We start from the raw sequence: 14,571 nt of genomic DNA, 5'->3' as shown, positions 1-14,571 counted from the left end.
TTTGTACAGTGTGTCTGTTTGATTATTAAGAATTATGTACATGACGAGTGTATGATACCTATCTTTCCTTCCCCTACACAAATTTAGGTGAACTTTCCATAAGTTGATAATATACACTGTTACTCCAAAGTAATGATGAAAAATTAGTATTATTTGCATACATTGTGGTAAACAGTGGGAAATTCTTCAGTGTAGGAAACGTACACTTGATGGTGCATGGGACTTCACACCTGCATCTACATTCACACTGGGAAAACCACTATGGGGTGATTGGCAGAGGGTACTTCCCATTTTATCAGTTATTAGAGCTTCTTTCCGTTCCATTCATGTATGGAGTGTGGGAGGAATGACTGTTTAAATGCTTCTGTGTACACTGTAATTACTCTTCTCGTTGGGTACCCTACAAGAATGATACATAGTGGATTTCTAGAGTCATTGTGCAAAGTTGCTTCTTGAAATGAAACTTTTGTGAGTAGGCTTTCTTCAGATTTTGTGTCTTATCATCCTGTCTAGCAGTTAAGTTTCTTCAGCATTTCTGTGACACTCTCCTTCAGGTCAGACAAGCCTGTGACTATTTGTGCTGCCCATCTCTGCAGACATTTTATATCTCCTGTTTGTTATTCGGTGTAAGTTCCAGCACACTCGGTCAGTGTTCTAGGATCAGTCACTCAAGTATATTGGAAGCGATCTGATTTGTAGACTCATTGCATTTCCCCAGCATTCTACCACCAGCATTCTGCCACATGCTATACGTACGTCCTGAGCCTAAGTGCTAATTCCATTTCATATTCCTACAGATTTTTACACCACCCAGGTATTTGAATCGGTTGGCTGATACCAATTGTGAATCATTGATATTGTATGCACAGTTTTGTAAACTACAAAACTTTATATTAGTCAGCAGTTCAAGCAAATTTCCGATCTTTGAACCACTTTGATATCTTAGCAAGATGTGGCTATATTGTTGTGTAGCATTTGTCAGACAGTACGTCATTATAGGTAACTGCATCATTTATGAATAATCTGAAGTTACCATTAATATTGTCTGCAAGGTCATTAATATACTACATGAACAGCACGTGTCCTAACATACTTCCCTGGGGCACACCTAAAGTTACTTCTCCATCAGTTGGTGACCCTCTATCTGAGATAACATGCAACATAACCACTACCAAGAAATCCTCAATCCTGTCACAAATTTCACTTGATACCCATATGATTTTACACTTAGTAATATGTTTAGGTGTGGTAATCAGTGAAATGCTTTTATGAAGCAAAAGAATACTTCATCTACCTTAAGGAGCCTTGAGCCGAGGCGTTCTTAATGTCATGTGAGAAAAAATGCAAGTTGGATTTCGCACGATAGATTTTTTGGAATGAGGTCATTCTATTTGACATACTTCAGTACCACATCCATCCTGTGTTGCTGACACCCATTAATTTACTGTTGCAGAGATAATAGTTGGCGTGCCAGCTATATATCTGGACTACGTGAACCAGAAGCTGCCTGGAAATGTCGTGGCTGCGGCACAGAATTGCTACAAGGTCCCAAAAGGTGCTTTCACAGGTAGGCTGAATGAAATTGCCAGCTGTGTTACTAATTTAATAGTAGTTCACATTTTAGTATGACATTTAATTTTTTGTTTGTTTTGTCCGAATGACTCGTGCCTTATGTATAGATGTCGGTGCAGGCTGGCATGTGGAATTCGCACACATTTCATATGTTCAGTAGTATGTTGATATTTAAGAGAAAACTTCTATTTATACAAAATCCAAGATTTTGAAGTATATACTACAGTTGCTGAAAATTACAGCTCTGAGTAAAATAAACGAAATTCAACATAACACCTTCTATTGGATTTATGTGGTCACTTAAGACTCCATGTCACATTTCATATGTGAAATGACAAATGCCTCATTGGTAGACGGTGTGCACATTGATGTGTGGATCGTCTCAGGTTTATGGCGTTTGCCCTCACAGTGGCCATGTTTTCAGGTGTCTTAAATTTATTAGGACCTGGCCACTTTTTCCTTAAAATATTACTTGTTATTCTGAAAGCTGTACCCTGTTGTAGGACAGTATTGTGACTCACAGCTTTACAATTAAAATAATGTCGATGTCTGTCACATTGCAACAACTGACAAGGCAATTAGGTTTAATGTATTATTCACTATGATGCGGTTGTCCACTGCAACAACTGAAGTGGCAGATAGCCTCTGTGTACATGATGTCTTCGTCCTCACTACTGACAATGGTGTACTGGGCAATCTAAAAACATTAGTTTCCTGTGGGGCACTTTGTAGTCCTTAGTGTGTGTTGTGTTTGTAATGGTGAGAGTACCACTTCACTGTTCTTGTTTGGCCTCATTCACATTCAGAGTACTTGTGCATCTAATATTCATATCCATTCACACTTGACACTTAACAACACAATTCTTAGATATTCTTGTTTCGGGAATGTTGCCGAATATTCCATAGTTTGTGGTTCTGTACCTAAACCGTGTTCAAAGATTTCTAACTCTTGAAGTTGTTGTTGCTGAGGCTCAGGTTTGTATTTGCGATGTTGAGTGTACCTACTTCATGAACTGACCTGTCACCTTGATGCTCTTCGTAATACCGGTTATCTCGAATATCTTCTTACAGTCGTCCTTTCTTCAATTTTCGATGCAGTGGTCCTGGTATGTAGTGCCACTAATTGTACTGTGAAACTTCGTCTCCATCTGTGGGGGGTCAAGTGCAGTAAGGAAGCTCATATTCTATAGCACCTAGTTAAGAAACCATAACCACTCTTTAAACAACTCTTCTCTGTGTAACAATTATGAAAAGTAAAGTTTCTACTCACCAAATAGTGGAGATGCTGAGTCGCAGATAGGCACAACAAAAAGACTTTCACGAATTGTTGTGCCTATCTGTGGCTCCTTAACATTTCTCATGAACTCAAGTGAACATATTGCTCATTTAAAACTCGGTCGTAGCCATTGAGACATAACGCGCCGAATGACGGATAGTAAGAGATCACGTGACGTAACTTCTTTCTGGGGTTTGACCACTTTCATCAGACTCCTTCTCTGGAGTCCACAGCATCCCAAAGCGCGACTACTTCTCCATAGCAAGTAAAGACACTCTATTCTAACGTTCTAATTCTACATCTACATATACGTGGACTCTCTGCAAATTACATTCAAGTGCCTGGCAGAGGGTTCATCGAACCACCTTCACAATTCTCTATTATCCCAATCATGTATAGCACGCGGAAAGAATGAATGCCTATATCTTTCCGTACGAGCTGTGATTTCCCTTATGTTATCGTAGTGATCGTTCCGTCCTATGTAGGTCGGTGCCAACAAAGTATTTTCGGGTTCGGAGGAGAAAGTTAGTGATTGGAATTTCGTGAGAAGATTCCGTCGCAACGAAAAACGCCTTTCTTTTAATGATTTCCAGCCAAAATCCTGTATCATTTCTGTGACGCTCCCTCCCATATTTCGCGATAATACAAAACGTGCTGCCTTTCTTTGAACTTTTTCGATGTACTCCGTCAGTCCTATCTGGTAAGGATAACACACCACACAGCGGTATTCTAAAAGAGGACGGACAGGCGTATTGTAGGCAGTCTACTTAGGTTTGTTACATTTTCTAAGTGTCATGCCAATGAAACGCAGTCTTTGGTTAGCCTTCCCCACAACATTTTCTGTGTGCTCATTCCAATTTAAGTTGTTCGTAATTGTAATACCTATCTATTTAGTTGAATTTACGGCTTTTAGATTAGACTGATTTATCGTGTAACCGAAGTTTGAGTTCCTTTTAGCGCTCGTGTAGATGACCTCACACTTTCGTTATTTAGGGTCAACTGCCATTTTTCGCATCATTCAGATATTTTTTCTAAATTGTTTTGCAGTTTGTTTTGATATTCTGATGACTTTATTAGTCAATAAACAACAGTGTCATCTGCAAACAACCGAAGACGGCTGCCCAGATTGTCTCCAAAATCGTTTATATAGATAAGGAACAGCAAAGGGCCTATAACACTACCTTGGGGAACGCCTGAAATCACTTCTGTTTCACTCGATGACTTTCCGTCAGTTACTACTAACAGTGGCCTCTCTGACAGGAAATTGCAAATCCAGTCACATAACCGAGACGATATTCCATAAGCACGCAATTTCACTATGAGCTGATTCTTTAGAAGGTGACTTACTTGGAATTTGCAGCCACTCTTCTCTGCTGGATAGCCAGCTGCTGGAAACCCTTATTCTCCGTAGAATAACGCTAGGTACAGGAATTTTTAGACTCTTTCTACTTATGAAATAAGTAGACATACAAACTTTACTTTTCGTCAATTAATGATGTATTTAACCTCCATACACAATAAAACTCTCACCTTTCACATAAATATGTAACTTCCTGTAAGTATCTCGTACAGCCGAACGTCAGAAACAAATTGAGTTACAGTTAAAAGAAAGTTGGCTTAGATACCATAACTTTTCTTAACATGAATCAGAACATAAGTCTTGCCTATAGCAAGGTTACATTAAGAGTTTTTAAGAGTTCTATTTCAACAGTCTTTGTTTTAATGACAATAGTCAATGACGTGAAAAGTTCAGAGCTGCATATAAACTCCACGGTTCTTCCTTACACACCCACTAAAACATCTATGGATTGCCCGACAGGTACTTGTCAGTGCTGTTCGTCCGCCACATCTACTTTCTTCCCGTGGCCGATTTTAAACTTGCACACAGACATGCGAGGCGCAGTAGGTAGGATTCTACCATCTCACACTCATATCCAGAATATCGTGTGTTAGAGTTGGTAGAAGGCTTAGTTGTTCTAGAATTTACACAGAAATTCTCGAATCGTCACATAACCTCCCACCCCTTAGTTCGAACATGTGATATTTTATACATAATCATTATGCAAAGAGTATCACTCATAACACCATTTCATATCTTAACAGTACATATGTCTTGGATATGTTTATATACATATCTTTCCTTTCAATAACAATTCTGTCCTCTCTTGAACAATCTTTCACTTATTGTTTTTCTACTCTTTTTCTTATTTTAGTTTGTTATTAAGACATGAGCATTTACTCGTGGTTTTAGTCAGCATTACTAATATTTAGGAATTGTGATGACTTTTTTTAATATGAAAGTGTTCTTTTGACACACATTTGTTTCCACTAAACCTAATAATGCTAGTCATTCATAGAATTCACACTTCCCAGAATAATCCCTATAAAATTTGTGACTTTTGTCACGATGCTGTCTCCTTCTCCTAGGATCAGCACCTATTCCTTGCTTGTGGGTTGACCTTACGAGAGCACTTCCTCTCCATTCTGGTAGGGTACGCCCCTTACAAAACACCCCTACTTTTGAGGCCACAGATCGTCCTATCTCCATGTAGGTACGCCTGCCCTTTATACTTAGTGAATGCCGGGTACGCCCCCCTTATCCTTTGAGTAGGCCTCACAGTTCATTACCCTAGTATACATTTCTATGTATACCATAATTAAGTATCTTCTGGTAAAGACAGATTTATATTTTAAACATCACATTCATTCTTTAATGTATCATTTACTCCCAAGAGCCCTCATCTAGTTATCAACTTCTATATTTTCAAAAGATACTATGTCTACATATACTATTTACGTCCCACTATCCTTCAATTCATCATAGTACTTATTGCACTGACGTTTCTCAGTGATCAACATGACTAATTCCTTTCTTACTTTTGTTTTCTTTCTTTGCTCACGCCTCTTTCTTATTTATCCATTACTCATTACCACTTTATATATGCTTCTTTCTCTCCGTGCGCATGAGTTCATTGTGCCTATTGTAATAAAAATTTAGAACTGCTACTGTTCTTTGTTTTTGTGTACATCTTGTAATGTACATTCAATGTAGAACCGTCATAGCTTCCTATATATAGGTGCATATCTCCATATGTACACACATTTTCCCCTACAGCACCTGGTGGTTCTCACATCGTGACAGGCTTTGTTTTATGTAATTTAATGTTCATGTAGAAATGTATATTTGTGTACATGCGGATGTGTGTTTGTGTAGTCTGATTTTTCGGCCTTCTTATCTAAAGATAAGATTTAGGTCTCTAGTAAACACGGAAATAAGGAAGGAACACGGAAATAAGGAAGGACTTCAGCAATAGAAGTTTGTGGATATGAAAAGAAGGGGAAAAAATAGGCAGGCCCTCAAATGAGAAGTAAGAAAAGAAAAAATGGACGTGGATGCTACGATCGAAGAAGAAAAATAAGATAGCCCCAATGACAGGAGACCCTTCCAACCTCCCTTTCCTAGGATCCCTACCCCTCAGGTAATTGAGACACCGGAGGTGGTCTGGTATTAAATCATCCCCTACAGAATGTACTTGTCCCACTTTCACCCTTTGAGGTCTCCAAAGGAAATCCTAGCAACCCTATGGAAATGGAAAGTGATGAAAAATCAGGCACACTTGTTTGTGAGGGTTGTTTGAAAGGTGTGATGTGTGTTTTGTGTTAGTCATCATTTACCTGTTCTTATAAATCATGCTTTTAGCTACAGTACCCACCCCTTTCAAAATTTATACAAACCCTCCCATCTATATCACATCTCATAAAAGGTATAAAATACTCTATACAAAATAGAAAATCTATACACTAAGGGTATAACAGTTGTTCAGCTAGTCACATCATATTATATTTTCCACAAATATAATACTCTATTCAGTTTATTTCGTCTAGATATCACTTTTTCTGTGATTCTGTTAAGTTGTTCTCTATTTTATAATCATATCTGATTTTCTAAGCAATAAGATTACAGAATAGTTCTAGATTCTAAAGGAATTCGGTGCAGGAAAACTATTTTCGAAAAAACAGCGAAAACAACTCAGGATCCGTCGGTCGTTACTCCGCCCATTAACTCAGATTGTTAATGTTCCGGGGGGGATATACAATTTTACATCCTTTACATTGTATTTCCCCTTCTCTAATCCAGTTGTGGGATCTACTAAAAATAACGTCTTGGGACGGACCACGGTTTGTAGCCGGTACGGTCCCTCGTATTTTTGGAAAAGCTTATCAGTCTCTTTCTTCAGAGTAGAGCTGTGAAGATGTTTTATAAGAACGAGGTCGTCGACTTGGTACTGAGGTTCCACAGCCTGTTCGTTATGTTTACTTACTCTTTGTAGCGCCTTTTCAATTAAATTCTTAGAAACTATTTCACGATTTACTTCGTAATTGACACTAGATTGTTCGAGCCAATTAAAACACTTAATTAGGAGTTCTCCTATGAAAGGTTTGCCTATAACTTCTGAAGGTGTCAACCCGCTTGGTAGATGGGGTAATTCATTTAGGATAAGTTAAGTCCTTAATTTTTGTTGCCCACGAAGTATATTTTTCATGGCAGTATGTACGACATAATTTTCCAATTTCCTTGATTACTCATTCACACAGATTTGATCACAGGTTATAATTGGATATTAACACTTGTTGAATATTTTCCCACACTAGGAATTCTCTAAATTCATTAATCACAAATTGTGGTCCGTTATCCATAAGAAACTGTTTTGGTTTACCTACATCTAGAAAGTATTGTTGTAAACAGTGTATAACCGTATGTGTATTTGCTCTGTTTAATAGGATATAGTTTAACATATTTTGATTAACATTCTATTATAACCAAAATATGATACTCCTCCCCTTTCCTTGTGGAATTGATCCAAAAAAATCTGCCGTCATGTAATGACTTGGGAATAGTAGGATACATTTTGTATTTCACATGAGTATTATTCTCTTTTACTTTCTGGCAAGTTTCACAGGTTCTAATCAAAGATGCTATTTTATGACCTAGTTTCTTGAAATAATAAAATTTATTCATATGGGATATACATTTTTTGATTCCGAAGTGTCCATATCCTGTGTGAACATACCACACAAGTTTGTCTTCCATTGCCTTCGGTATACGTAAGAGCCATCACTGTGATGTTACGCTGTCTCTCCAAGACAAGTTATGATTATAATTTTCAATTTTCCTAATTGACCAGGAAGTAACGAGTTCTGGATACACATAGAAAATAATGTGAAATAATGATCGTGATGGACATTTCCTGTTATTCTTTCAGCCATTTCCTTTACCATGGTGTTCGGATGTTCTGCTGACACAAAATTAATGGCAAAAACCATGCCGGGCCCTTCTGTACATTTCAATTCTTCCATTCCTATGGGTAGCCTTGATAAAGCATCAGGTACAATATTTTCAGAACATTTTCCGTAGGCCTATTGTATCTTAATACTGTATTCCTGTAGAAAAAGCATCCATCGCGTCAACATACTGTGTAGTATTCGACTACTCATTAGAGAGGATAAAGCTTTGATGATCTGTATAAATATGGGTTTCTGATACCCATACTAATGTTTGAAACTTTTGAATACTCCACACATTCGCCAATAGTTCCTTTTCAGTAGCTGTGTAATTTAGTTCATGCTTATTTAGGCTACAGCTAGCAAATCTATGGTTCTGTGTTCTAAATTACTTGGATCCCATTCTCCTTGGAAAAGTTGGAAGGCAACACCGTAATCAGATGCATTTGTTGAAAATTTAAACGGTTAGTACATAACTGGATGATGTAATATGAGTGACTCAGCAGGCACTCTTTTAACGTTTTCAAATGCACCATTTGCACCTTGATCCCAAGTCCATGGTACTCCCTTTATTATTAGAGGTAAAATGCTCGGCTCATTTAACTCTTGCCCTTGTATGTACTGTCGATAGTATCTGGGCATACTTGTAAATCCTTTTAATTGTCTTACATGTCTGAGGCACGGTCATTCTTTGATAGCTTTTTTGCGTTCGGGGTCCAGTCTAATTCCCTTTACCCCTATAATATGACCTAAGAACTTAAGTTCTTGGCGTGCGAAAAATGATTTAGACAGCTTCACATTAATACCTTTTTCTTTAAATTTTTTCAGTGTCTTTCACAAAGTTAGACAATGTTCCTCCCAATTAGCTGATATTATTACGATATCGTCTACATATATTATCAAATCCTTCAAGAAGTCCCTCCCTTTTGCTTCATTTAATGCACGTATAAATACAGACACATAGATATTAAGTCCAAATGGCAATACATTGAAATGATAGGATTTTCCATCAAACAAAAAGATTATATTTTTTTGAATCTGGATGTATTTTTATCTGCCAATATCCTGAGGTCAAGTCCATTGTGCTAAAGAATTTTGCCTTTTCAAACTTGGATAACAATTCATCGATATTAATTGTCGATCTGTCTCCGTCTGTGTACGTCAATTCAATGTACGACCGTCTAAGACTAATCGTACCCCTCTTGTAGCTTTCTTCACTACAACCACAAGATTATTCATTACACTGGAACTTCGTACTATAATATTATTATCAATCATTTTGTTACGTCCCGAACTGCTTCCTTCAAACACACTGGTATTGGATACGGTTTGCGAAAGAATGGAGTGTCATCTTTCGTTTTGAACTTACAGATATAATCACTGATGTTACCTGGACAACCAGGAAGCACCATTTCATAATCCATTAACATTTTATAGAAATCTCGTCTTTGTTGGTCAATTACTAATAGAGATTTATTAGCTTTGTCTTGTATATTAGTTCAATGTGTTGCTTGATCCATCGATTTTTGGTGATAATTGTGCTGTAGCTATTAATCGTAGACACTGACACTCAGTTGTTTGTTCCTCAATGCGGCTGTTTGTCACAAATGGTGTCCAGCATCTACTGTCTCCTCTACAAAAACAAAGATGATGTTCATCAAAGTTTAAGATGACTTTAAACTCTAACAACCGATCTAAACCAAACACTACATCTCTATTAATATTCTCTACTATTAACAGCATTTGATGCAATAAGATATTTCCAATACTGCTGTTCACTTGAGTTTCATATTTTACAAGTTTAGTTTTTGTTCCCGTTATCCCCATTATGTATACTCCAGTCACTGGCAATAATGGTAAGTGCTGTTTATTCTGTATCTAGTTAAAAAATGCATTTGAGATGAGTGATACCTCACTCCCTGAATCTATAAGTATGTTAGCATCAGAAGTTTCCACTGTCCCTGTTATTATAGGTTGGGTGTTATTATTAGCTTGGTTCTTCAAGCAGCAACTATTTCTTTGTGGGATTGGTTACCAAAATGAAACACTACATTCCCATTCTGTGTTTTATGGTTACTCGGTACAAATTCTTGAGAAGCTACCGGGTCTAAATTTGAAGGTGGATGCTTCTTTTGATAATTGTCGTTACAACTTTTCTTACTATACTGGTGTACTTTTGCTAAGTTTGCCTCGTGCTTTTTAAAATTATTTCCACTATTTCTTTTATAGTTCAAACTTTCACTTTAGTGTAAAGTTTCGTTGCGGTCCTTATTTATTGCATCAAGTGTGTCAACAAAAGAAATAACTCTTCTAATATTTTCCAACCACTACACAAGATGTCTTTTTCTCACATAGATTGGCAAGCATCTTAATTAAAATATGTACTAACCCTTCTTCTTCCATTGGCTTATCTAAATACTTTGCTCGTGTTAAATACCAATCAAAATATTTCCTCATAGTACCCCAAGTATTAATATAACATTTTGGGGCCCATGGATCTGATATTAACTTGTCTTTAGCACTGGCAGACTAGTACTTCCCTTTAAATTTCTTTTGAAAGTCTCCCCAAGAGGAAAAATTCTCAGTATTTACTGTTCCCTATTCTGAGCCTTCCCCTAGTAGATACCCCACAGCAAATTCAATCTTCTTGGAATCTTCCCAATTTTTTGGTAAAGCGTGGGTAAATCTTTTTAAGAAATGGGTCGGCTGTACCTCTCCATCTGGCATAAATTTAGGGAATTGTCTAGATAACCCTGAATTAGCTCCCCATTGCAAATCAATCACCTCGTCACTAGTTAATAGATTATTAGGCGAAGTTACCCCTTTTTCTACTTAATCTTGGATGAGCTTTATTTCTCTCCATAGGTCGTCCATACCCTTCCTGGTATCATTGAGTCCGAAAAAGGAATAGGCAATTCCGGCTGTCATTCTCTCAGTAACATTTTGATATGTAATTTCTCCAAATTGTTCCTCCAAACTAATTAATTTATATCAGCGTTAGCTATTTTCTCATTGAAATTTCTTTCTACATTATCTACCTGTCTATTGACACCTGTAATTTGCGATTGAATGACTGGCATTCATTTATTCTGCTTACCTACTCTCGCTTTCAAAGTATTCAACCCCTGCCTTAAATCATTGTACTTAATATTGCACATGTTTTCAAAAGATCCAAACTTTTCAATAAGTTTGTATTCTGCATTATTACATTTGTTCTCAATGTTAAGTTCTAACCTTTTCAGTAAATCTTGAAAAGTGTCATTCTGTTTCTGACTGTCAGTAAACATATGATTTATATGAGTGGTCAAAAAAATTTGTCAGCTTGTTCTTTAAATCTACTTTTAAATTCTCTACTTTGACTTATTGCATCGAACTCGGCCTTCAAAGCATCCATGCCTTCGCATAGATTACTAAATTCTTTGCTTTGGTATTTAACAAACCTAAATTTGTCGTTAGAATATTTAGAGCTCTGAGCATGTAATTGAGAATTTACTAAGTCTAGTTCTTTACTTAGTTGCACTCTTAGCATTTGAGAACTTAATGAGTTTAACTTAAGTTTCTGAGCTTTGATTAAGTTTATCAACTCAGCCTGGTCAGCCACTTCTTTGGTAATTTTCATGACCATAGCTGGGTCTTGAGTTTCCCCAAACTGTTGTATATTTTCCATACTTTTATATGCCTTAGCTCTTGTAAGCATTTAAAACTAACTTTAATTATGTTAATTAAGCAATAAAAGTTCACTCGACAGTATCTTTTATCGCTTCATACTAAAGTAATCTGGTTTTGTTTCACACTCACTTGTCGTAGAATTCGCATTGCGTAGGAGAGCGGATGTGGAGACAGGTAGCACCAGTGAACATCAGCTGACGTCGGCGTCATCGGGTCTTGTCACGGTTGAGCCCTAATCTACCTTTTTGCTGTGAGAAGAACAGCTGGGATTTGGATACCATTTCATGTGCCCTCTGCCTGCCAGTACTAGAGCTCTTTCCATTTCGAGAGGTGGCCAGGCCCATACTCAGTTTACAGTATCTGCTGGATGTTAAATGTGTTATTTCATTCTGTTTGTATGTTCTGCCCTTCTTGTCACTTCCTAATGATATGCTTTGCATTAGTCATAAGGGAATAGTCAGACTTGGGAAAGTGACTAACTGGGTTTTTCCTCAGTGGTATTACTGCTGCTTCTCAGCGTCTGGTTCCTTGTTATAATCTGGTTTAATGACAAGGTCGAAATAAATGAAATTTTCACTCGAAATGACATTATTCAGCATCAACGTGACCCTCCCGAAGGTGCTGTCTGGTGCAGTTTGATGGAAGATCGTGTGATTGGTCCTTTCACTTTTTGTAGAAAAAACAATAAACAGGGACATTTGCTGTGGCATGTTGAGAGTACGTCTTTCCCTAAATGGATGATGTTGAGGCGGAAAAGGGCTTGTGTTTTTCCAACAAGATGGCACCGCACCTCATTATAGTAACCACGTGTGTGCAACTCTTGAGACTCGCTTTCCGAGAAGGTGGATAGAAAGGGCTGGCCCAATACCTTGGCTACCACGAAACCCAGACTTAACCCCACTGGACTTGGGGCCACATAAGAAATGCTGAAACATTGGTGAATACATGGTAATAAGTGGAATATCATCTCACCATGTGCAGGGCAACAAATGAATCCCAGGTTGAAGTCTACTAACATTAAACAAAACTTGACGGAATTCTTTTTCGTGATATGTACTCATTGATGTAATTTTTCATTTATTTCCCCATTAAATTTATATTTGAAACGAGGGAGTTCTTTTTCAAACGGCCTGTATAATAACCAAAAGAAATGCTTTTATATTTATGAAAACACACAAAATTATGAATCTGTAAAGGGAGGGCAGGGCTGTAAATGAAATGTGGTTAATCTTTAACAGTATATTTTATAGAAATAAATCAATTTACACAATTCCACACAGCCCAATATTTAAAACAAAAAATGCTCTACATGAAATGTGCAATATTCAAGTGCACACACTTGCTTTTCTGATTTCTAATAACAGTTGCAGTTGCAGATAATTAAGTAAAAGTCGAAGAATGATCTCCTAATGTTATTTCATCAAATCCACAGAATTAATTGCGTAACGTTCTACCGTATCTTCCTTCGCCGTCGGCATTGTCGTTGTTACCGTGAGACACCGTTATACCAAGAGGAAAGGCGCGTCGATCTTAGAGCATGAGATATGATGACCTTAAGCCATTGACAACACACAACGGTCACGGTAGCACCTGATTCCAGAATAGCTGCAGTAGTTAAGATCTACGAACTATCCCCTGTTGACCAGATCCCCAAAACTTAACTCGTAACGATATTCCTTCAAAGCAAATTGTCATCATGATCGTCTATAAAGTGTTCGTACAACGAGAAGAAATGTTACGGTTTATGGAATAATAACAGATACGACCAAACTGTCTTGTCTCTTCTGCTTTATTTAACATAACTTCGTTCACAGTTTCATTTCGCATTCACCACTCATTCACCGAAACCCTTTGATGAACAGTTTTGGTTGCTTAACACCAACAGTCAATGATAATGATACAGCTCTCTTCCTTTTTATAAATTGAACCCTGCTCTCCGTGATATAATTGAGAAAAAAAAAAAAACCGGTCTCAATACCGCGTCCCTCGTGAGATGCGAATAGACTTATCCCGGAATTGACCGCCCTGTAGGTGTGCTCAATTTAATGACCACACTTCTCTGTCCGCTATTTCGCGTAACTGAATGTCCTTTTGTTAGTCTGATTATACACTGTAGCTATTTAAAATTCACCCCTATATTTTTCACAACGCACAATTAGCACTTCGTTACTTGTGTTTTTTTTTTTTTTTTTTTTTTTTTTTTCTAAGAGTAAACGGAAAAAAAGACGCCGTATCATCGGCTTAGTCGACATAAAGCAAAACACCTTAATATGCCCAATTTCATCTCTTCTTACAGGATCGGCTACCTTACTCATTAATCTACTACATATTATTTCCAATAACACTAAACAGGTATCGCCGTTATATTTTAATTGTATTCAAAAGCATGTTACTACTATTATGACCAACCAAATCATCACAAATCGCGCGGCGTGCGTTTTTAATGATAACTTTACGCTATTCAATTTCCGTTACAGCTATCTTGACTCGTAATGTTAACAACGTGAATCGAGCTAACCGACAGACAAGCACAAGCACAGTGGAAAAAAGAGAAGAGCAGTGCAAAAAAGAGAAAACACTGTGGTGCCCTTGTTTATACTAATTACACACTATGATTTTTGTATGGTTATCAATTTATTATCCAGAGATGTCTGGCATAGTTACATTACCTTGGATAAATTTCGTGTAAAAGTTGGGAACATTACACTCTCCAATTCTGACTCGCATACAATGTGAAGTTTTGTACATGTACATAGTCACTGCACATAAAA

The 14,571-nt window shown here is 37.3% G+C and overlaps 1 protein-coding gene across 1 annotated transcript in view; it reads left to right on the top strand.

Annotated features, from left to right (window-relative positions):
- LOC126426980 (triosephosphate isomerase B) overlaps positions 1–14,571 on the top strand; it is a 57,128-nt gene that overhangs the window by 17,493 nt on the left and 25,064 nt on the right. Inside the window, exon 2 of the mRNA XM_050089138.1 lies at positions 1,454–1,567. Coding sequence (XP_049945095.1) covers positions 1,454–1,567 — 114 coding nt within the window. The remainder of the gene's footprint in view (positions 1–1,453; positions 1,568–14,571) is intronic.

The sequence above is a fragment of the Schistocerca serialis genome, chromosome 11 (assembly GCF_023864345.2).
Source record: "Schistocerca serialis cubense isolate TAMUIC-IGC-003099 chromosome 11, iqSchSeri2.2, whole genome shotgun sequence".
Lineage (NCBI taxonomy): Eukaryota > Metazoa > Arthropoda > Insecta > Orthoptera > Acrididae > Schistocerca > Schistocerca serialis.
Note: the sequence above shows the minus strand (reverse complement) of the source record. Positions and strands in the feature narration are given on the sequence as shown.